Source organism: Loxodonta africana, chromosome 12 (assembly GCF_030014295.1).
Source record: "Loxodonta africana isolate mLoxAfr1 chromosome 12, mLoxAfr1.hap2, whole genome shotgun sequence".
NCBI classification, from domain to species: domain Eukaryota; kingdom Metazoa; phylum Chordata; class Mammalia; order Proboscidea; family Elephantidae; genus Loxodonta; species Loxodonta africana.
In genome coordinates this window covers 47,017,968-47,042,344 of record NC_087353.1, presented here as the reverse complement: position 1 = coordinate 47,042,344, position 24,377 = coordinate 47,017,968, and the positions used below count along the sequence as shown (strand labels likewise).

General features: G+C 39.9%; 1 protein-coding gene across 1 annotated transcript in view; it reads left to right on the top strand.

Moving 5' to 3' along the window:
* CAPN13 (calpain 13) overlaps nucleotides 1-24,377 on the top strand; it is a 149,911-nt gene that overhangs the window by 65,120 nt on the left and 60,414 nt on the right. The window contains 1 exon segment of the mRNA XM_064294765.1: nucleotides 1,519-1,730. Within this exon segment, the coding sequence (XP_064150835.1) occupies nucleotides 1,519-1,730 (212 nt within the window).

The window sequence follows — 24,377 nt, the reverse complement described above, 5'->3', positions numbered from 1 at the left end:
CCTGTTCCATGGGCTCTGTGTGGTGCTAGTGACTGATAACACACTCTATGAAAGCTGGCTAGGGGTGGGACCGAGAGAGTTAGGAAGTCTGGGCTTGTGCCAGGATCCTCCCGGGGCAGTGCTGAAAGCCAGAGCACCCACTGCAGGGCTGGCCAGAGACAGAGGCAGACAAAGAAAAGTAACAGACAGGAACCTTATCCAAGTCAACCTCTTTGGTCCTTATTTGATTGTGTCACACCTTTTTGGCAGTACCCTATTGGTGATCATATGGAAGGGCTGACCAGCTTGCTCAGGGGTTACATTTGAGGCAAAGGTCACAGCCAAGTTCAAGAATGGACCATGCTTTGGGGCAGCCATACCCTTTGTCCACGCCTAATACCAAAATTAGGAGCTTGGGCTTAGGGACTGACAGCGGCTGGGTTCAGAATTCTGCCTCTACCACTTGCTTGGTGGGCTTGGGAAAGTTGCTTAACCTCTCTGATGCTCAGTTTCATCCTCTGCAGGGCAGGGGTTATATAAAAATCTGCCTTAGGGGATGAATGCACTTAGCAGGCACTGGCTCCCAGCCCTGCCTCTTACCTGGTTTTATTCTCCATAGGTGATACCCCATTCAGGGCTTTCTCAGCCTCCAGTGACAGAGGATATATGAACAAGTGTGTTTCCTTCCCTCACCCATCTAGGCCTCTGTCTCCCGAAACAACATTAGTACAGATCAGTATTGCAGCTACAACTCTATCACTCTTTAATTCCTCTTACCAGGCTGAGGGCTCTAGTTCCCAGTAATGTAGACTGGGGAGTTTGCTGTTGTTTGTTTTAACTGTTACAGTCCTGCCCTTTGGCCTAAGTGGCCAGAAGGAGCAAAAGTACCTACCTCTGTACCTTGGTATCAGAGAATTAATGATGGTGAGTGGGTGGTAGGCAGGAACGTTCAGGCCAGCATAGGTGCCCTGCTCCAGCCAGCAGCCCGATGTTGGGGGCCTAGTGCAGGCCAGGGAGGCAGGATAAGGAGGGCTAGCCTTGAATGTCTTGTCACCCAGTCCAGTATTGCTCAAATCAGCCTTCCTTACCCCTCACTCAGGAGTCTCTGGGTGGCGCCAACAGTTAAGTGCTCTGCTGCTAACTAAAAGGTTGACATTTTGAGTCCACCTAGAGGTGCTTCAGAAAAAATGCCTGGTGATCTACTTCCAAAAACTCAGCTATTGAAAACCGTATGGAGCATCTCAAGCTCTTCATCTGCAATTACATCTCAGTCCTCAGATGCCCAGGCATGCGGAGTGATGAAGTGGCATCTGCCCTTCGAGGTGCTGAGCATGAGAGGGGCCGTTTTCATCCCTCTAATTCCTACTCCTTGCGTGCAGCAGGGACATTGATTTTTTTTCCCTTTCACTTTCTTTCCCAACTGCAGCCAAAAGAGGTCAGAAGTTCAATTAGTCCTTGGAGGTAAAAGCAGCTGCATTCACATTCTGATGACTTCTGTTGGGGAGCAGTGATTGGTTCCTTTTCTGTTCTTTTTTCCAGATTCAATGTAGGAGGGGCTGGGAAGATAAAATTATCTGCCTGTGGAACCCTGGGGCAAAACCCAAATGGAGAGGGTGCTGGAGTGATGGGTGTGGCTTCTGGAAACTCCTCCATCCTCACGGAAGAGCCCCCATGCTTGGGCACTCCCTCCTCCACCAGGAGGAGACAGGCCCTTGTCTGATTGTGTTACTCACTATGGCAATGCCCTACTGGTAACCACAAGGACTGTGGCCTGTTGGCTCAAAGGTTACATTTGTGGCCAAAATCAGGCCACATCCAGAAATGGGCTGGCTCAGGTGCCTCATCCCCTGGCCACTAACTGTACCCCTGACCCTGGTCAGCGGTCTCAGAAAGGGTGTCCCTGGGCCAGACTGGGCCCACATTATCTATCCTAGATATCTGTCCTTCACCGTGCCTCCTCCTCCTTCTCTCACCCGCTGTGGCTTCACTGCAGGCCTGCTCAGGGCATACCTATGCATAGCTGTTGGTCCATCCCATACTACCATGATGCCGTTCACCAAGCATCCATTAGACACCTACTATGTACACTCAGTGCTAGGTTCATGGTGTTAGGTGCTGTGGGCAAATGCAGATGACAGACCCCGGTTCTGTCCTCCAAAAAGTGACAGTCTACAGCTGGGAACCCAACTACCCGGATTTAGTGAAAAGGGGGAGGCAGGACAGGAGCCAAAACCCCACTTGGCAGAGAGAGGGAGAGATGAAGAGAAGTAGCCTCATCCCATAAAGGGATCCCACGGGATCCTGAGCCTGAAGGTCTGTCATCAGGATGGAAGAGGCTTCATTTCTAAGGAAGCTCTGAGGCAAAGATCTGAATGGTGCTATTATTTAATCCACCTAGGCTGTAAGTCCTGCCCTACTGGTCTGAACTCCCACATGCAATGGGTGCCTGGAACAGTGCCCTGCACATAGTAAACCCAAACCAAACCCGTTGCTGTTGAGTCAACTCCAACTCATGGTGACCCCATGTATGTTAGAATAGAACTGCACTCCATAGGGTTTGGATCCCTGATGGTGCAGTGGTTAAGAGCTCAGGCTGCTAACCAGAAGGTTGGCAGTTCAAATCCACTGGCTGCTCCTTGGAAACCCTATGGGGTAGTTCTACTCTGCCCTACAGGGTTGCTACGAGTCAGAATCCACTTGGCAGCAATGGGTTTTTGGTTTTCCAATTTTTTTTTGATTTAGTAATTTATTTTAATTTGTTGTCATTGAAAATATACACAGCAGAACATAAACCAATTCAATGATTTCTACACGTACAAATTCATTGACATTGATTACATTCGTCAAGTTGTGAGACCCTCTTACCCTCCTTTTCCGAACTTAACATAAACTTAAACTCACCTCCCCCTAAGCTTCCTATCTAACCTTTCGAGTTGCTGTTGTCAATTTGATCCTAGGTAGATAGGAGCCCTAGTGACACAGTGGTTAAGAACTCAGGCTGCTAACCAGAAGGTCTGCAGTTCGAATCCACCAGCCACTCCTTGGAAGTTCTACTCTGTCCTATAGAGTCACTAGGAATTGGAATCGGCAACAGCAATGGGTTTGGTTTTTGGTTTAGATACTTCTTTAAAAGAGCACAATCTCAAAACAGACATTCTTTACTAATTAAGCTAAACTATTTATTTGTTTAAAGAAGACTTAGGGAATATTTTTGGTTTAACTTTTAAAGGAAATAATTTCAGGGATTCATGCAGCCTCATAGGCTCCAGAAAGTCTGGACTCCATAAGAGTTTGAAATTCTATTCCACATTTTCCCTCTTTTGATCACTATTCTTATAGTGGTACCAAGAAGCACTGTCAATTAAAACTCTTACTTAAATAATCCCTTAATAAAAAAAGTCATGTCTCCCATATACTTATCATTTGAATAGAAAATGAAAAGTTTGTTTATATGAGGTCAGTCATGTGGATATTTTAAAAAGTCTGTGTGTTTGTATTGGTGTTTGTGTATATTTGGGTAGAAAAGTAACCAATTGATTAAATATTTAACTTTCCATACAGCTGTTTTGGCATGTGTAGATACAGTATTGGGTAATCTTACAGCTTTGGCAACTGTCTGCTGTGTTGTATTGACCACGAGATTTTGAGCTATCAGACAAGTTGCTTTTCTGTCCAGGTATAAATAGCTTAAACACACTGAGTTATTGTAGACAGGGAAAAGAGAACTGAAAGAAAACTACAACAGTTCTTCTTTCAATTAAATCACAAATACAGTTCAACCCCACGCACCACTCCCTACTTCAAACATTTCAATTCCCAAGCACTAAAACAAAACAATACTCCAAAATATTCAGGGACCTAAAGGACAGAATAAGACGTTTGTTTGTGTAAGTATAGCAATTCTCTCTTTTGCTTCCTAGGCTCAGAACATACCTTTCCACTTGGAATCCACTTCAAAGGGGTCACACGTAAATGCTGTTTCATTTCCCAGTCTATAAATTTAACTTCCAACAGCATTCACTAAAGCAATATGCTATGTAAAAAACATAATAAATATCTTGAGGTATTTATCATAAAAGAATTTCATTGGGAATTGCAACAAGGTTGAATGATTGAAGAGAAAGAAATAAAGACTAAATATATGCAAAGGTTCCTGTCTCTCACCTCTCCCTCTGAGCCTAATATTCGGATACCCTTTTGAAAAAATTGGGCAATATTCTGAATATTTTACTTCATTCAATATACAGGTATTTAGAAGCCATCCAAATAATTAATAAGTGCTTTTTTAAAAACTTGTATTCCAGATATTTATTTTTATCTGAAAAGTTAAAAGAGATAATAAAGTCAGTGAGAGTAATTACTCAATTCATGGCACTGTTGAAAAACAGTGACTGCTTTTTAAAAAAATGACTTTAAATGCATTTCTTTGGTGACTGTGACCTATTGTGCATTTGTATAATCAATGCATTTTTTTTTTTTTAATTTTAAGCATTTTATTGTGGTTTGGGTGAAAGTTTACAGAACAAATTAGTTTCTCATTCAACAGTTTATACACTTTTTGTTTCATAACATTAGTTGCAATCCCCTCAAGGTGACAGCACTCTAGCCATTTCCTCCCTGTGTTTCTCATTTTCATTTGTCTGTCTTTCCTGCCCCTTCCTGCCTTCTGAACTTGTTTTTGGGCAAATGCTGCCCTTGTGGTCTCAAATGGCTGATTGTTTCGAGAAGCACTTTCCTCATGGGTGTTACTGTTCACTTTATAGACCTGTCTATTATTCAGCTGAAAAGTAGTCTCTGGGAGTGGGTTCAGCTCCAGGTTTGAAAGGTGTCTAAGGGCCATCGTCTCTGGGGTTCTACCAGTCTCTATCAGACCAGTAAGTCTGGACTTTTTAATGAATTTGAAGTTTGCTTTACATTTTTCTCTCACTCTGTCCAGGACCTTCTAGTGTGACCCTGATCAGAGTGGTCGGTAGTGATAGGCAGGCACCATGAAGTTCTTCTGTTCTCAGGCTAGTGGAGGCTGTAGTTCATGTGGTCCATTAGTCCTTTGGACTAATTGTTTCCTTAAGTCTTTTGATTTTCTTCACTCTTCTTAGCTCCAGATGGTAAGAGGCCAATAGTTATATTTCAGATGGCCGCTCCAAGGTTTTAAGATCCTAGTCACTACTCACCAAAGTAGAATGTAGAACACTGTCTGTACGGACTGTGTTATGCCAATTGACCTAGATGTCCCCCAAGACTATGGTCCTAAGCCCTCAAGCCCAGTGACTCAGTCCCTCAAGGTGTTTGGCTATGGCTAAGAAGTTTTTGTAACTTTGCCCTCTGTATACTCTATGTACATGAATACCTTAATCTATACATCGCTCCACACCTGTTCAGCTTATATATCTACCTATGTATCCACTCATAAATTACTGTTTGTTATTACTGTTAGTGCAGTTTTGTATATGGAATACTATTTACCACTGTTGTGTTTTACTCTTGCCTACCTCCCGGTGTCTTCCTTTGCCTTGGTCACGTTGTGCTTCCATCAGCCTTATTGTGTACTGCCTTTCCCTTCACCCAAGTTAATAGGTATCTACTATTTGGTGGTTTACTGGGTTATTTAGTTAGTGATTTTCCTTCCCTTTCCTGGTAACCATCAAAGAATGTTTCTTTCTGTGTGTAAACCTTTTCTTGACTTTTTATAATAGTGGTCTCATACAGTATTTGTCCTTTCGTGATTGACTTATTTCACTCAGCATAATGTCCTCCAGGTTCAACTATGTTGTGAGATGTTTGGAAAATTCATTCTTACTCTTTAACGTTGTGTAGTGTTCTATTGTGTGTATGTACCATAGTTTGTTTATCCATTCATCCATTGATGGACACTTAGGTTTTTCCATCTTTTTGCTATTGTGAATAATGCTGCTATATATATAGAAAAAAAATATATAGGAGTGTGCATATATCTATTCGGTGCTAACCAAGAGGTCGGCAGTTCAAATCTGCCAGGCGCTCCTTGGAAACTCTATGGGGCAGTTCTACTCTGTCCTATAGGGTTGTTATGAGTCGGAATCGACTTGACAGCAGTGGATTTGGTTTTAATTATATATCTATTCATGTCATGGCTCTTATTTCTGTAGGATATATACCTAGTAGTGGGATTGCTAGATCATGTCATTGTTGTTAGGTGCCATACATTCGGTTCTGATGCATAGCAACCCTAGGTACAACAGAATGAATCACTGCCTGGGCCTGCGGCACCCGTACAATCGTTGTTATGCTTGAGCCCATTGTTGCAACCACTGTGTCAATATACCTTAGTGAGGATCTTCCTCTTTTTCACTGACCTGCTACTTTACCAAGCATGATGTCCTTCTCTAGGGACTGTTCACTCTTGAAAACATGTCCAAAGTATGTGAAACAAAGTCTCGCCATTCTTGTTTATAAGGAGCATTCTGGCTGTACTTCTTGCAGGACAGATTTGTTCGTTCTTTTAACAGTCCACGGTATATTCAATATTCTTCTCCAACATGGCAATTCAAAGGCATCAATTCTTGTTCGTCTTTCCATATTCATTGTCCAGCTTTCACATGCATATGAAGTGGTTGAAAACACCATGGCTTGGGTCAGGCGACCCTAGTCTTCAAGGTGACCTCTTTGCTTTTCAACACTTTACAGAGGTCTTTTGCATCAGATTTGCCCAATGCAAAGCTTTGTTTAATTTTTTTTTAACTTTTTCTTTGTGCTTTCAGTGCAAGTTTCCAAACCAAGTCAATCTCTCATACAAAAAATTATATACACCTGCTATATACTTCTAGCTGCTCCCCCCCAATGAGACAGCACACTCCTTCTCTCCACCCTCTATTTCCACATCCATTCAGCCAGCTTCTGTCCCCCTCTGCCTTCTTGTCTTCCCTCCAAACAGGAGCTGCCCACATAGTCTCATTTGTCTACTTGAGCCAAAAAGCTTTCTCCTCACCAGTATCATTTTCTATCTTATAGTCCAGAGCAATCCCTGTCTGAAGAGTTGGCTTTGGGAATGGTTCCTGTCTTGGGCTAACAAGTCTGGAGACCATGACATCCAGGGCCCTTCTAGTCTCAGTCAGACCATTAAGTCTGGTCTTTTTATGAGAATTTGAGGTCTGCATCACACTGCTTGCCTGCTCCTTCAGGGGTTCTCTGTTGTGTTCCCTGTCAGGGCAGTCATTGGTTATAGCTGGGAACCATCTAGTTCTTCTGGTCTCAGACTGATGTAGTCTCTGATTTATGTAGCCCTTTCTGTCTCTTGGGGTCATAATTACCTTATGTCTTTGGTGTTCTTCATTCTCCTTTGATCCAGGTGGGTTGAGACCAATTGATGCACCTTAGATGGCTGCTTGCTAGCATTTAAGACCCCAGATACCACTCTCCAAAGTGGGATGCAGAATGTTTTCTTGATAGATTTTATTACGCCAATTGACCCAGATGTCCCCTGAAACCATGGTTCCCAAACCCCAGCACCTGCTACGCTGGCCTTTGAAGCATTGAGTTTATTCAGGAAACTTCTTTGCTTTTGGTTTGGTCCAGTTGTACTGACCTCTGCTGTATTGCGTGTTGTCTTTCCCTTCACCTAAAATAGCTTTTGTCTACTATCTAATTAATGAATACCTCTCTCTCCCTCCCTCCCTTCCCACTCTTGTAATCATCGAAGAATATTTTCTTCTATGTTTAAACTATTTTTTGAGTTTTTATAATACTGGCCTCATACAGTATTTGTCCTTTGCAACTGACTAATTTAACTCAGCATAATGCCTTCCAGATTCCTTCATGTTATGAAACGTTTCACGGATTCATCGTTGTTCTTTATTGACGCATAGTATTCCACTGTATGAATATACCATAATTTATTTATCCATTCATCCATTAATGGGCACCTTGGTTGCTTCCATCTTTTTGCTATTGTAAACAGTGCTGCAGTGAACATGGGTGTGCATATATCTGTTCGTGTAAAGGCTCTTATTTCTCAAGGATATATTCGGAGGAGTGGGATTGCAAGATGATATGGTAGTTCTATTTCTAGCTTTTTAAGGAAGCACCAAATCAAATTCCAAAGTGGTTGTACCATTTTACATTCCCACCAGCAGTGTATAAGTGTTCCACCCTCCACAACCTCTCCAACGTTTCTTACTTTGTGTTATTTGGATTAATGCCAGCCTTGTTGGAGTGAGATGGAATCTCATTGTACCTTCGATTTGCTTTCCTCTAATGGCTAATGATTGTGAGCGTTTCCTCATGTATCTGTTAGCTACCTGAATGTCTTCTTTAGTGACGAGCCTGTTCATATCCTTGGCCCATTTTTTAATTGGGTTATTTGTCTTGTTCAGTTTTCACAGTATCATGTAGGTTATAGACATCAGGTGCTGATCGGAAATGTCATAGCTATAAACTTTTTCCCAGTCTGTAGGTAATCTTTCTACTCTTTTGGTGAAGTTTTTGGATGAGCATAGGTGTTTGATTTTTAGGAACTCTCGGCTATCTAGTTTCTCTTCTGGTGTTTGTGCATTGTTAGTAATGTTTTGTATACTGTTTATGCTGTGTATTAGGACTCCTAGCATTGTCCCTATTTTTTCTTCCATGATCTTTATCATTTTAGATTTTGTATTTAGGCCTTTGAACCACTTTGACTTAGGTTTTGTGCATGGTGTGAGGTATGGGTCTGGTTTCATTTTTTGCAGGTGGATATCCAGTTATACCAGCACCATTTGTTAAAGAGACTGTCTTTTCCCCATTTAACTGACTTTGGACCTTTGTCAAATATCATCTGCTCATATGTGGATGGATTTATGTCTGGATTCTCAATTCTGTTTCATTGGCTTATGTATCTGTTGTTGTACCAGTACCAACCTGTTTTAACTACTGAGGTGGTAAAATAGGTTCTAAAATCAGGTAGAGTAAGGCCTCCCACTTTGTTCTCCTTTTTCTGTAATGCTTTACATATCCGGGACCTCTTTCGCTTCCATATGAAGTTGGTGATTTGTTTCTCTAACTCATTAAAAAATCTCTTTGGAATTTGGTTTGGAATTGCATTGTATCTATAGTTCGCTTTTGGCAGAATAGGCATTTTTACAATGTTAAATCTTCCTATCCATGAGGAAGATATGTTTTTCCACATATGTAGGTCTCTTTTGGTTTCTTGCCGTAGTGCCTTGTAGTTTTCCTTGTATAGGTCTTTTACATCTCTGGTAAGATTTATTCCTAAGTATTTTATCTTCTTGGGGGCTACTGTAATTGGTATTGATTTGGTGATTTCCTCTTCAATGTTCTTTTTGTTGGTGTAGAGGAATCCAAGTGATTTTTGTAGGTTTCTCTTGTAACCTGATACTCTGCTGAGATCTATTAGTTTCAGTAATTTTCTTGAGGATTCCTTAGAGTTTTCTGTGTATAAGATCATGTCATTTGCAGATAGAGATACTTTTACTTCGTCCTTACCAATCTGGATGCCCTTTTTTTCTTTATCTTGCCCGGTTGCTCTGGCTAGGACCTCCAGCACAATTTTGAATGAGAGTGGTGATAAAGGACATCCTTGTCTGGTTCCCATTCTCAAGGGGAATGCTTTCAGAACTCTCTCCATTTAGGATGATGTTGGCTGTTGGCTTTGTAGAGATGCTGTTTATTATGCTGAGGAATTTTCTTTCTATTCCTATTTTGCTGAGAGTTTTTATCATGAACGGGTGTTGAACTTTGTCAAATGCCTTTTCTGCATCAAATGATAAAGTCATGTGGTTCTTGTCATTTGTTTTATTTATATGATGGATTACTTTAATTGTTTTTCTAATGTTGAACCATCCCTGCATAGCTGGTATGAATCCCACTTAGTCATGGTGAATTATTTTTTTGACATATTGTTGAATTCTATTGGCTAGAATTTTTTTGAGGATTTTTGCATCTAAGTATATAGGTCTGTAATTTTCTTTTTTTGTGGTGTCTTTACCTGGTTTTGATATCAGGGATATGCTGGCTTCATATGATGAGTTTGGGAGTATTCCATTCTTTTCTATTTTCTGAAATACCTTCGGTAGTCGTGGTGTTAATTCTTCTCTGAAAGTTTGCTAGAACTCTGCAGTGAAGCCGTCCTGGCCAGCACTTTTTTTGTTGGGAGATTTTTTATTATCATTACCTTTCAATCTCTTCTTTTGTTATGGGTCTATTTAGTTGTTCTACCTCTGTTTGTGTTAGCTTAGGTAAGTAGTGCGTTTTTAGGAAATCATCCATTTCTTCTAGGTTTTAAAATTTGTTAGAGTACAGTTTTTCAAAGTAATCTGATATGGTTCTTTTCAGTTTTGCCTGTTGTGATATTGCCCATCTCATTTCTTATTCAGGTTATTTGCTTCCTCTCCTGTTTTTCTTTGGTCAGTTTTCCAGTGGTTTATCGATTTTGTTAATTTTTTCATAGAACCAGCTTTTGGTCTTGTTAACTCTTTCCATTGTTTTCCTGTTTTCTATTTCTTTTAGTTCTGCTCTAAATTTTTATTATTTCCTTTCTTCTAATGCCTGAGGGTTTCTTTTGTTGCTCTCTTCCTTTTCGTTCAAGTTGTAGAGGTAATTCTTTGATTTTGGCCCTTCTTTTTGTATGTGTGCTTTTATTGATATAAATTGACCTCTGAGCACTGCTTTCACTTGTCCCAAAGGTTCTGATAGGAAGTGTTTTCATTCTCCTTGGATTCTATGAATTTCTTTACTCCATCCTTAATATCTTCCATAACTCAGTCTTTTTTGAGCAGGTGTTGTTCAGTTTCCAAGTGTTTGATTTCTTTTCCCTGCTTTTTTCTGTAATTGATTTCTACTTTTGTGGCATTATGGTCAGAGAAGATGCTTTGTAATATTTCAATGTTTTGGATTCTGCTAAGGCTTGCTTTACGACCTAATATGTGGTCTATTCTAGAGAATGTTCCATGTGCACTAGAAAAGAGGGTATTCTTGGCTGCTGTTTGGTGGAGTGTTCTGTATATGTCTGTGAGGTCAAATTGGTTGATTGTGGCATTTAGATCTTCAGTGTCTTTATTGAGCTTCTTTCTGGATGTCCTGTCCTTCACCAAAAGTGATGTGTTGAAGTTTTGCTATTATTGTGGAGCCGTTTATCTCCCTTTTCAATGCCGTTAGATTTTGTTTTATGTATCTTGAAGCCCTTCATTGGGTACATAAATATTTAATATGGTTATATCCTCCTGGTATATTGTCCCTTTAATTATTATATAGTATCCTTCCTTATCCTTTTTGGTGGATTTAACTTTAAAGTCTATTTTGTCAGAAATTAATATTGTTATTTCTGTTCTTTTTTGATTGTTGTTTGCTCAATATTTTTTTTCTATCCTTTGGGTTTTAGTTTGTGTTTCTCTTGTAGGCAGCATGTAGACGAATCATGTTTTTTAATTCATTCTGCCCCTCTGTGTCTCTTTATTGGTGCATTTAGTCCATTTACATTCAGCGTAATGATGGATAGGTATGAGTTTAATGCTGTCATTTTGATGTCTTTTTTTGTGTGTTGTTGACAATTTTTTTCTCCCACTTAATTTTTTTGTGCTTAGTAGTTTATCTTTACGTATTGTCTTTTCCTCTTATTCATTGTTGTTGCTGAGTCTTTATTTCTTCCTTGTAATTTATTTTGGTGAGAAGGTTTGTTAGTCTCCTTTGTGGTTACCTCAATCTTTACCCATGTTTTTCTAGGTTTAAACTTAACTTTTATTTTTTTTTATATCACCTTGACTTCCTGTCCATATGAAAGATCTATGACTACATTTCTTAGTCCCTTTTTATTGTTTTAATATTCCCTTCTTTTACATAATGACATTGATGTTCCCTTGACATCTGGCTGCTTTGTCCTGTGTTCTAATCTTGGGTTGATACCTGATATTATTGATTTTCTAACCAGAGAACTCCCTTTACTATTTCTTGTAGTTTTGGTTTGGTTCTTATGAATACCCTAAACTTCTGCTTATCTGGAAATGTCCTAATTTCACCTTCATATTTGAGAGACAGTTTTGCTGGATATATGATTCTTGGCTGGCATTTTTTTTCCTTTAATGCTTTATATAGGTCATCCCATTGCCTTCTTGCTTGCATGGTTTCTGCTGAGTAGTCCGAGCTTATACTTATTGACTCTCCTTTGTAGGTGACTTTTTGTTTATCCCTAGCTGCTCTTAAAATTCTCTCTTAGGTATGTAAGGATGGTTCAATATTAGAAAAACTATTAGTGTAATCCACCAAATAAATAAAACAAAAGACAAGAATCACATGATTTTATCAGTTGATGGAGAAAAGGAATTTGACAAAGTCCAACACCCATTCATGATAAAAACTCTCAGCAAAATAGGAATAGAAGGAAAATTCCTCAACATAATAAAGGGCATTTATACAAAGCCAACAGCCAACATCATCCTAAATGGAGAGAGCCTGAAAGCATTTCTGTTGAAAATGGGAACCAGACAAGGATGCCGTTTATCACCGCTCTTATTCAACATTGTGGTGGAGGACCTAGCCAGAACAATTAGGCTAGACAAAGAAATAAAGGGCATCCAGGTTGGCAAGGAAGAAGTAAAATTATCTCTATTTGCAGGTGACATTATCTTATACAGAGAAAACCCTAAGGAATCCTACAGAAAACTACTGAAACTAATAGAAGAGTTCAGCAAAGTATCAGATTACAAGATAAACATACAAAAATCATTTGGATTTCTCTACATCAACAAAAAGAACATCGAAGAAGAAATCACCAATTCAATACCATTCACAGTAGCCCCCAAGTAGATAAAATAATTAGGAATGAATCTTACCAGAGACATAAAAGACCTATACAAAGAAAACTACAAGATACTAGTGCAAGAAACCAAAAGGGACCTATATAAGTGGAAAAACATACCTTGCTCATGGATAGGAAAACTTAACTTTGTAAAAATGTCTATTCTACCAAAAGCCATCTATATATACAATGCACTTCCGATCTAAATTGCAATGACATTTTTTAATGAGATGGAGAAACAAATCACCAATTTCATATGGAAAGGAAAGAAACCCCAGATAAGTAAAACATTATTGAAAAAGAAAAACAAAGTGAGAGGCCTCAGTCTACCTGATTTTAGAACCTATTATACCGCCACAGTAGTTAAAAGAGCCTGGTACTGTACAACAACAGACACATAGACCAGTGGAACAGAATTGAGAACCCAGACATAAATCCATCCACATATGAGCAGCTGATATTTGTCAACAGCCCAGTGTCAGTTAATTGGGGAAAAGATAGTATTTTTAACAACTGGTGCTGGCATAACTGGATATCCATCTACAAAAAAATGAAACAGGACCCATACCTCACACCAAGCACAAAAACTAACTCCAAATGGAGCAAAGACCTAAACATAAAGCCTAAAATGATAAAGATCATGGAAGAAAAAATAGGGACAACATGAGGAGCCCTAATACAAGGCATAAACAGAACACGAAACTTTAGTAAAAATGCTGAAGAGAAACCAGATAACTGGGAGCTCCTAAAAATCAAACACCTATGCTCATCTAAAGACTTCAACCAAAAAAGTAAAAAGACCACCTACAGACTGGGAAAACATTTTCAGCTACGACATCTCCAACCAGCACTTGATGTCTAAAATCTACATGATTCTGCTAAAATTCAATCACAAAAAGACAAACAACCCAATTAAAAAATGGGCAAAGGATATGAACAGGCACTTCACTAAAGAAGACATTGAGGCAGTTAACAGATACATGTGGAAATGCTCTTGATCTTTAGCCATTAGAGAAATGCAAATCAAAACTACAATGAGATTCCATCTCATTCCAACAAGGCTGGCATTAACCCAAAAAACACAAAATAATATATGTTGGAGAGGCTGTGGAGAGACTGGAAGACTTATACACTGCTGATGGGAATGTCAAATGGTAGAACCACTTTGGAAATCTATTTGGGGCTTCCTTGAAAAGCTAGAAATAGAACTGCCATACGACCTAGCAATCCCACTCCTTGGAATATATCCTAGAGAAATAAGAGCCTTTACACAGATATATGCACACCCATGTTTAGTGCAGCACTGTTTACAATAGCAAAAAGATGGAAGCAACCAAGGTGTCCATCAAAGGATGAATGGATAAATAAGTTATGGTGTATTCACACAATGGAATACTATGCATCGATAAAGAACAGTGAGGAATCTGTGAAACATTTCATAATATGAGGAACCTGGAAGGCATTATGCTGTGTGAAATTAGTTAGTTGCAAAAGGGCAAATATTGTATAAGACCACTATTATAAGAACTTGAGAAATAGTTTAAACTGAGAAGAAAACATTCTTTTATGGTTACAAGAGGGGGGAGGGAGGGGGTTGGAGAGTGTCATTGACTAATTAAATAGTAGATAAGAACTACTTTAGGTGAAGGGAAGGACAATAGTCAACACACGGGAGGTCAGCACAACTGGACCAAACCAAAAGAAAGAAGTTTCCTGAATAAACTGAAGGTTTCGGAGGTCAACGAAGCAGGGGCAGGGATTTGGGGACCATGATTTCAGAGGACATCTAAGTCAATTGACATAATAAAATCTATTAAGAAACTTTCTGCATCCCACTTTGAAGAGAGACATCTGGGGCCTTAAATGCTAACAAGCAGCCATCTAAGATACATCAATTGGTCTCAACCCACCTGGATCAAAGGAGAATGAAGAACAACAAGGACACAAGGTAATAATGAGCCCAAGAGACAGAAAGGGCCACATGAACCAGAGACTACATCAGCCTGAGACCCGAAGAGCTAGATGGTGCCTGGCTACAACCGATGCCTGCCCTGACAGGGAACACAACAGAAAACTCCTGAGGGAGCAGGAGAACAGTGGGATGCAGACCCCAAATTCTTATTAAAAAAACCAGACTTAATGGTCTGACTGATACTAGAAGGACCCTGGTGATCATGGCCTGCACACCTTCTATTGACCCAGGACAGGAACCATTCCTGAAGCCAACTCGTCAGATATGGATTGGACTGGACAATGGGTTGGAGAGGGATGCTGGTGAGGAGTGAGCTACTTGGATTAGGTGGACACTTCAGACTATATTGGCATCTCCTGCCTGCAGGGGAGTTGGGAGGGTAGAGGGGCTTAGAAGCTGGCAAAATGGACACAAAAAGAGAGAGTGGAAGGAGGGAGCGGGCTGTCTCATTGGGGGTATAGTAACTAGGCATATGTAGCAAGATGTATATAAGTTTTTACGTGAGACACTGACTTGATTTGTAAACTTTCACTTAAAGCACAGTAAAAATTATTTAAAAAAAACAGAAAACAAACAAAAAATTCTCTCTCTTTGGTTTTGACAAGTTTGATTGTCATATGTCTGGGTTACTCTCTTTTGAGATCTACCTCATGTGGAGCTCGATGAGCATCTTTCATAGACATCTTCTCATCTTTCACGATATCGGGGACATTTTCTGCAAACAAATATTCAACAGTTCTCTCTATTTCCTGTTATCCCCCCTGTTCTGGTACTCCAGTCACTCGAAGATTATTTCTTTTGATAAAGCCTCACATGATTTTTAGAGTTTCTTCATTTTTTAAAATTCTTTCATCTGATTTTTGTTCGAATGTATTTGTGCCAAGTGTTTTATCTCAATCTCACTAATTCTGCCTTCCACTTCCTCATTTCTGCTGTTCTGACTATTGAGTTGTCTAATTCTGTAATTTTATTGTTAATCTTCTGAATTTCTGATTGCTGTCTCTCTATGGATTCTTGCAGCTTATTAGATTTTTCGTTACACTCTTGAAAAACCTTTTGAATTTCTTCGACTGTTTTATCTATGTGTTCCTTGGCTTGTTCTGCTTTTTGCCTGATCTCTTTCCTGATGTCTTGAAGAGTTCTGTATGTTAATCTTTTGTATTCTGCTTCTGGTAATTCCAGGAAGACACTTTTATCAGGAAGATTCCTTGAATCCTTGTTTTGAGAGCTTGTTGAAGCGATCATAGTCTGCTTCTTTATGTGATTTGGTATTGCCTGTTGTCTCTGAGCCATCTAAAAGTTATCGTATTAGTTTATTTTATGTTTGCTCAGTGTATCCTAGCTTCTTGATTTGTTTTGTTTTGATATGCCCAAATAGGCTGCTTGAGTGAGCTAGTTGGATTATTTTCGCCTTTGAAGCTCTAACATCCTGTCACCAGATGGCCAGAGCTCTTACCAAGTTTCTGAGCCTAGGAGTCCATTCACTTTTCTTGTGTGGATTCAGCTCAGGTGTCCAGGTTGTTGGTACAGGCTCTGTCCTACAGTCTTAGAGCGTCAGGGGTGACTGGTGTAGGTACAGGTATCTGGTTGCAGCAGGGGTCATGCTCTGAACAAGGCAGGGGACTGACAACAGTCCCTCAACCTTCTGTGAGGAAAGCATGTCCTTGTTCCCTATAGCACACAGGTGGGTGGGTTCTGCAGCTGAAGCATGGGCACCCAATGCTTTTGATTGTAAGGACTGGGATGTACCAGTTATCCTTGGACCCCTGTCACGAGTGGCTAGGTGATGTGGGTGGAGCCACAGTCCTTAGGCCCCAAATGTCCGTAGGTGAGGACCCTGTTTAATAGTCAAATCAGTGTCAAACATCAAACACCCCCCTCTCTGGCACACAGCTGAAACATTTGTGGTCTACCAACAAGGGCCTGTTTCTCCTGAGATGGGCCCACACAAGTCCATGCAGGGGAAAAAGGTATTCAAAGTCCATGGACCATTTGTGTCTGGACAGGAGTTGCTTCTGTCCTGAGCTCCCCAGCTTAGTGGAGCTGGCAGATTACCTTTTCCCCAACTGTGAATTTATTCTTTCTCCAAGGCTAGAAGAATGGCTCAGAACACACAGCAGGACCTATCTCAGGCCCAGGGAAATCGACAGCCTCTGAAGCTGGCTTGGGGCCTGGAGGCATGGTAAAATAAACACAAGTACTTAGCTTTTGCTGAGAGTGCCGTTCTTCTCTGGTTCCGGAGGTGTGAGTAGGCTGTGTGGCTTGCTGTCTCTTCCTGAGGAAACCGAGTCCAGATGCTAACTCCAGCCCTGCTGCAGTCGCTCCAGGGAATGGTGCCTGAGGGTTCCTAGCAATTCAGGTCTGACAACTGCTCTCCGTTTCTGAACCGTCTCTCCCTCCCCCTCCTGCTCAGTTCGTTTTCTAACTTTGCCTTTGATGTTCCGGGCTCCTAGATCATCACATATATGGTTGTTTCACTTGTTTTTTCGGGTCTTAGTTGTGAGAGGGATCACCGGAATAGTCTTAATACTCCACCATCTTGGACCCACCTCCCTAATCAATGCATTTTATTTCATGTCCTGTTACATTTATTTTCCCTTTCATTTAAAAGTTAGATCATTTTTACCCTCAGAAAGGTCAGAAAGGATTTGGATAACCTTAAATAAAAACCCATAGACAACAGGAATTAAAGTATAGAAAAATAAGTATATGTGGTGAGAGGCTAGCGTGAAATAGCTAATTAGGCACCATTTTCATTCTTTTTTTTAAAAAATGTTTTATTGTTGTTTAGGTGAAAGTTTACAGAGCCAATTAGTGTCTCATTCAACGGTTTATATACAGCTTGTTTTTCATGACATTAGTTGCAAACCCCTGAACGTGTTAGCACTCTCCGCCCTTCCTCCCTGGGTTGCCTATGTCCATTTACCCAGCTTTCCTGCCCCCACTACCCTTCTGAAGTTTGCTTTTGGGCAAATGCTGCCCTTTAGGTCTCATATAGTGGTTGTTCTGAGGTATACACTCTTCACTGGTGTTACTGTTCATTTTATAGGCCTGTCTATTGTATGAATATAATGTAATCTCTAGGAGTGATTTCAGTTCCAAGTTTGAAGGGTGTCTAAGGGCCATATTCTCAGGGGTTCTACCAGTCTCTATCAAACCAGAAAGTCTGGTTTTATTTATGAGATTGAATTTTGTTCTACATTTCTCTCTCACTCTCTCTATGACCTACTACTGTGGTCCTGGTGGTAGCAATAGATACTGGCAGTCCAGTACTGTCTAATTCTTCTGGTCTCAGGCTAGTGGAGGTCATGTTTCTTGTGGTCCATGAGTCCTTTGGACTAATTGTTCCCATCAGTTTTTGGTTGTCTTCACTCTTCTTTGCTCCGCACAGAAAGAGGCCAATTGTTGTATCTTAGATGGCTGCTTGCAAGGTTTTTAAGACCCCAGTCACTACTCACCAGAGTAGGAAGTAGAACATATATGGATTATGATATGCCAATTGACCTGGATGTCCATTGAGACTATGGTTCCTAGCCCTCAAGCCCAGTGTCTCAGTCCCAGGAGGTGTATGGTTATGGCTAAGAAGTTTTCATGACTGTGTCCCCTGTGTGCACTATTCCATACATGGGTATATTTGCAGCATGTACACATATGTATGTATGTGGGTATACTTCCATATGCCCTCCCACCCCTGTTTTGCTTACATATCTACCTGTGTATCCACTCATGCATTATTGTTTGTTATTACTGTTGTAGGATTGTGTATGTATTAATATTTACCTTTGTTGCCTTTTACTCTCATGTACCTTTCAGTGTCTTTCTTTACCTTGATTATATTGTGCTGACTTTCCCCATATTGTACATTATCTCTCCCTTCACCAAAGTTAGTACGTGTCTACTATCCAGTTAGTGTTTTCCCGACCCCTATTCCTGGTAACCATCAAAAAGCATTTCTGTCTGTGCGAAAACCTTTTCTTGACTTTTTGGTCTCAAACAATATTTGTCCTTTTGTGATTAACTTATTTCACTCAGCATAATGTCTTCCAAGTTCATCCATGTTGGGAGATGTTTTGAGGATTCATTGTTATTTTTTAATGCTGCATAATATTCCGTTGTGTGTATGTACCACAGTTTATCCATTCATCTGTTGATGAGCACTAAGGCTTTTTCCATCTTTTTGCTATTGTGAATAATGCTGCAATGAACATGTGTGTGCACATGTGTATTTGCATCATGGCTCCCAATTCTATAGAATATATACTTAGGAGCAGGACTGCTGGATCATATGGTATTTCTATTTCTAACTTTTTGAGGAAGTGCCATATCATTTTCTGTAGTGGTTCTATCATTCTACACTTCCACCAACAGTGTATGAGAATTGCAATCTCCTCACAGACTTGCCAGCATTTTTTTTTATTAGTACCATTACTTACTTTTTAAAATAATATTTTATTGTGTTTTTAATGAAGAGTTACACAGCAGTTTAGGTTCCGTGGATCTTGCTTTACTTTCTGCAAGTATGATGCCAGGAAGAGATGTCTGCAATTATTAATCCATCAATGTATACAGAATGTTATATTTTTTTTATTGTGCTTCAGATGAAGGTTTACAGAGCAAATTAGTTTCTCATTAAACAGTTAATACACATATTGTTCTGTGACATTGGGTTCCCTGTTTCCATTCGTCTGGTTTTCCTGCCCCCTCCTGCCTTCTCGTCCTTGTCCCTGGGCTGATGTGCCCATTTAGTCTCGTATACATGATTGGGCTACCTGTATTGTTTATTTTATGGGCTTGTCTAATGTTTGGCTGAAGGGTGAACCTCAGGAGAGTATTAGTGCCACTATTACCGGTGTGAGATGGTATCTCACTGTAGTTTTGATTTGCATCTCTCCAGTGGCTAATGATCGTATAATCAAGTATTTGTTGGATGTTTGGATGTCTTCTTTGATGAGGTGACTGTTCATGTCCTTTGCCCATTTTTCAATTGGGTTGTCTGTCTTTTTGTTGTTGAGTTGTTGCAGTTTTCTATAAATTTTAGAGATAAGACCCTTGTCAGATATGTTGTTGCCAATTTTTCTTCCCCAGTCTGTGCACTCTTTTTTTACTTCTTTGGCAAAGTCTTTTGATGAGCATAAGTATTTGATTTTCAGGAGGTCCCAATCATCTAGTTTATCTTCTGCTGTTTGTGGTTTTTAAGTTATATTTGATAGTCTATTTATGCCATAAATTAGGGCTCCTAGGTTTATACCCATTTTTTCATCTATGATCTTTACGGTTTTAGGTTTTACATTTAGATCTTTGATCCATCTTGAGTTAGTTTTTGTGTATGGTGTGAGGTATGGATCCTGTTTCATTTTTCTGCAAGTAGATATCCAGTTTTGCCAGCACCATTTGTTAAAAAGACTATCTCTTCCCCATTTAATGGATTTCAACCCTTTGTGGAAGATTAACCGTCCATAGGTGGATGGTTTTATTTCTGGGTTATCAATTTTATTCCTTTGGTCTATGTGTCTATTGAAGCACTGGTGGCATAGTGGCTAAGAGCTCGGCTGCTAACCAAAAGTTCACCAGTTCAAATCCACCAGCTGCTCCTTGGAAACCCTATGGGGCATTTCTCCTTTGTCCTATAGGGCTGCAATGGGTTGGAACTGACTCAATAACACCTTACAACAACAACATGTGTCTATTGTCGTGCCAGTACCAGGCTGTTTTGACTACCATGGCTGTATAGTAGGTTCCGAGTTCAGGGAATGTGAGGCCTCCTACTTTTTTCTTCTTCATTAATGCTTTATCTGGGCTTCTTTGCTTTCCATATAAAGTTGATGATTAGTTTTTCCATATTATTAAAGAATGTTGTTGGAATTTGGATCAGGATTCCATTATATTTGTAGATCACTTTGAATAATATTGTCATTTTCACAATGCTGTCTTCCTATTCATGAGCATGGTATGTTTTTCCATTTATGCAGGTCTCTTTTGGTTTCTAGCAGTAGTGTTTTGTAGGGTTTTTTTTTTTTTCATATAAGTCTTTTATGTCCCTAGTTAGCTTTATTCCCAAGTATTTTATCTTTTGGGGGGCTATTATAAATGGTATTGTTTTCCTGATTTCCTTTTCGGAGTTCTCTTGGTTAATGTAGAAGAATCTGACTCATTTTTGAACACTAATCTTGTACCCCGCCACTTTGCTAAATCCTTGTTTTAGTTCCAGTAGCTTTCTTGTAGAGTCCCTGGGATTTTCTATGTATCTGATCATGTTTCTGCAAATAGGGATAGTTTTATGTCTTCCTTAGTGATTCGGATGCCTTTTATTTCCTTATTTTGCCTTATTGCTCTAGCTAGGACTTCCAGTACAATATTGAATAAAAGTGATGATAAAAGGCATCCTTGTCTAGTTCCCATTCTTAGGGGAAATGCTTTCAGTCTGTCTCCACTGAGAATAATGTTGGCTCTTGGTTTTGTATATATACTCTTAATTATGTCTTCTTTTCCTATTTTGCTGAGTGTTTTTATCAAGAATGGGTGTTGGGCTTTATCAAATGCCTTTTCTGCTTCAATTGAAATGATCATGTGATTCTTTTCCTTTGTTTTATTTATGTGGTGAATTACATTGGTTAACTTTCTAATGTTAAAACATCCTTAAATACCTGGTGCGAATCCCACTTGGTCATGGAGTATTACTATTATTATTATTTTATATGCTGTTGAATTCTGTTGGCTAAGATTTTGTTTAGAATTTTTCAGTCAATGTTCATGAGGGATATTGGTCTATAATCTTTTTTAGTGGTGTTTTTGCTTTGCTTTGGTATCAGGGTTATGCTGGCTTCATAGAATGAATTCGGGAGTATTCTTTCTTTTTCCATGTTCTGCAGTAGTTTGAGTAGGATTGATGTCAACTCTTCTCAGAATGCTTGGTAGAATTCTCCAGTGAAGACTTCTGGCCTGGGACTTTTTTTTTTATTAAGCTTCAAGTGAACGTTTACAAATCCAATCAGTCTGTCACATATAAGTTTACATACATCTTACTCCGTACTCCCACCTGCTCTTCCCCTATTGAGTCAGCCCCTTCAGTCTCTCCTTTCGTGACAATTTTGCCAGCTTCCCTCTCTCTCTATCCTCCCATCCCCCCTGCAGACAAGAGCTGCCAACACACTCTCAAGTGTCCACCTGATATAATTAGCTCACTCTTCATCAGCATCTCTCTCCCACCCGCTGACCAGTCCCTTTCATGTCTGATGAGTTGTTTTCGGGGATGGTTCCTGTCCTGTGCCAACAGAAGGTCTGGGGAGCATGGCCGCCGGGATTCCTCTAGTCTCAGTCAGACCATTAAGTATGGTCTTTTTATGAGAATTTGGGGTCTGCATCCCACTGATCTCCTGCTCCCTCAGGGGTCCTCTGCTGTGCTCCCTGTCAGGGCAGTCATCGATTGTGGCCGGGCACCAACTAGTTCTTCTGGTCTCAGGATGATGTAGGTGTCTTGTTCATGTGGCCCTTTCTGTCTCTAGGGCTCCTAGTTGTCGTGTGACCTTGGTGTTCTTCATTTTCCTTTGCTCCAGGTGGGTCGAGACCAATTGATGCATCTTAGATGGCCACTTGTTAGCATTTAAGACCCCAGACGCCACATTTCAAAGTGGGATGCAGAATGTTTTCATAATAGAATTATTTTGCCAATTGACTTAGAAGTCCCCGCAAACCATGTTCCCCAAACCCCTGCCCCTGCTCCACTGACCTTTGAAGCATTCATTTTATCCCGGAAACTTCTTTGCTTTTGTTCCAGTCCAATTGAGCTGACCTTCCATGTATTGAGTGTTGTCTTTCCCTTCACCTAAAGCAGTTCTTATCTACTGATTAATCAATAAAAACCCTCTCCCACCCTCCCTCCCTCCCCCCCTCGTAACCACAAAAGTATGTGTTCTTCTCAGGTTTACTGTTACTCAAGATCTTATAATAGTGGTCTTATACAATATTTGTCCTTTTGCCTCTGACTCATTTCGCTCAGCATAATGCCTTCCAGGTTCCTCCATGTTATGAAATGTTTCACAGATTCGTCACTGTTCTTTATCGATGCGTAGTATTCCATTGTGTGAACATACCACAATTTATTTACCCATACATCCGTTGATGGACACCTTGGTTGCTTCCAACTTTTTGCTATTGTAAACAGAGCTGCAATAAACATGGGTGTGCATATATCTGTTTGTATGAAGGCTCTTCTATCTCTAGGGTATATTCCCAGGAGTGGGATTTCAGGGTTGTATGGTAGTTCTATTTCTAACTGTTTAAGATAACGCCAGATAGATTTCCAAAGTGGTTGTACCATTTTACATTCCCACCAGCAGTGTATAAGAGTTCCAATCTCTCCGCAGCCTCTCCAACATTTATTATTTTGTGTTTTTTGGATTAATGCCAGCCTTGCTGGTGTGAGATGGAATCTCATCGTAGTTTTAATTTGCATTTCTCTAATGGCTAATGATCGAGAGCATTTTCTCATGTATCTGTTGGCTGCCTGAATATCTTCTTTAGTGAAATGTGTGTTCATATCCTTTGCCAACTTCTTGATTGGGTTGTTTGTCTTTTTGTGGTTGAGTTTTGACAGAATCATGTAGATTTTAGAGATCAGGCGCTGGTCTGAGAGGTCATAGCTGAAAATTCTTTCCCAGTCTGTAGGTGGTCTTTTTACTCTTTTGGTGAAGTCTTTAGATAAGCATAGATGTTTGATTTTTAGGAGCTCCCAGTTATCGGGTTTCTCTTCATTATTTTTGGTAATGTTTTGTATTCTGTTTATGCCTTGTATTAGGGCTCCTAGGGCTGTCCCTATTTTTTCTTCCATGATCTTTACCGTTTTAGTCTTTATGTTTAGGTCTTTGATCCACTTGGAGTTAGTTTTTGTGCTTGGTGTGAGGTATGGGTCCTGTTTCATTCTTTTGCAAATGGATATCCAGTTATGCCAGCACCATTTGTTAAAAAGACTATCTTTTCCCCAATTTGCCGACACTGGTCCTTTGTCAAATATCAGCTGCTCATACGTGGATGCATGTATATCTGGGTTCTCGATTCTGTTCCATTGGTCTATGTGCCTGTTGTTGTACCAGTACCAGGCTGTTTTGACTACTGTGGCTGTAGAATAGGTTCTGAAATCAGGTAGAGTGAGGCCTCCCACTTTCTTCTTTTTCAGTAATGCTTTGCTTATCCGGGGCTTCTTTCCCTTCCATATGAAGTTGGTGATTTGTTTCTCTATCACATTAAAAAATGACAGTGGAATTTGGATCAGAAGTGCATTGTATGTATAGATGGCTTTTGGTAGAATAGACATTTTTACAAAGTTAAGTCTTCCTATCCATGAGCAAGGTATGTTTTTCCACTTAAGTATGTCCTTTTGAATTTCTTGTAGTAGAGCTTTGTAGTTTTCTTTGTATAGGTCTTTTACATCCTTGGTAAGATTTATTCCTAAGTATCTTATCTTCTTGGGGGCTACTGTGAATGGTATTGATTTGGTTATTTCCTCTTCGGTGTTCTTTTTGTTGATGTAGAGGAATCCAAGTGATTTTTGTATGTTTATCTTATAACCTGAGACTCTGCCAAACTCTTCTATGAGTTTCAGTAGTTTTCTGGAGGATTCCTTAGGGTTTTCTGTGTATAAGATCATGTCTTCTGCAAATAGTGATAACT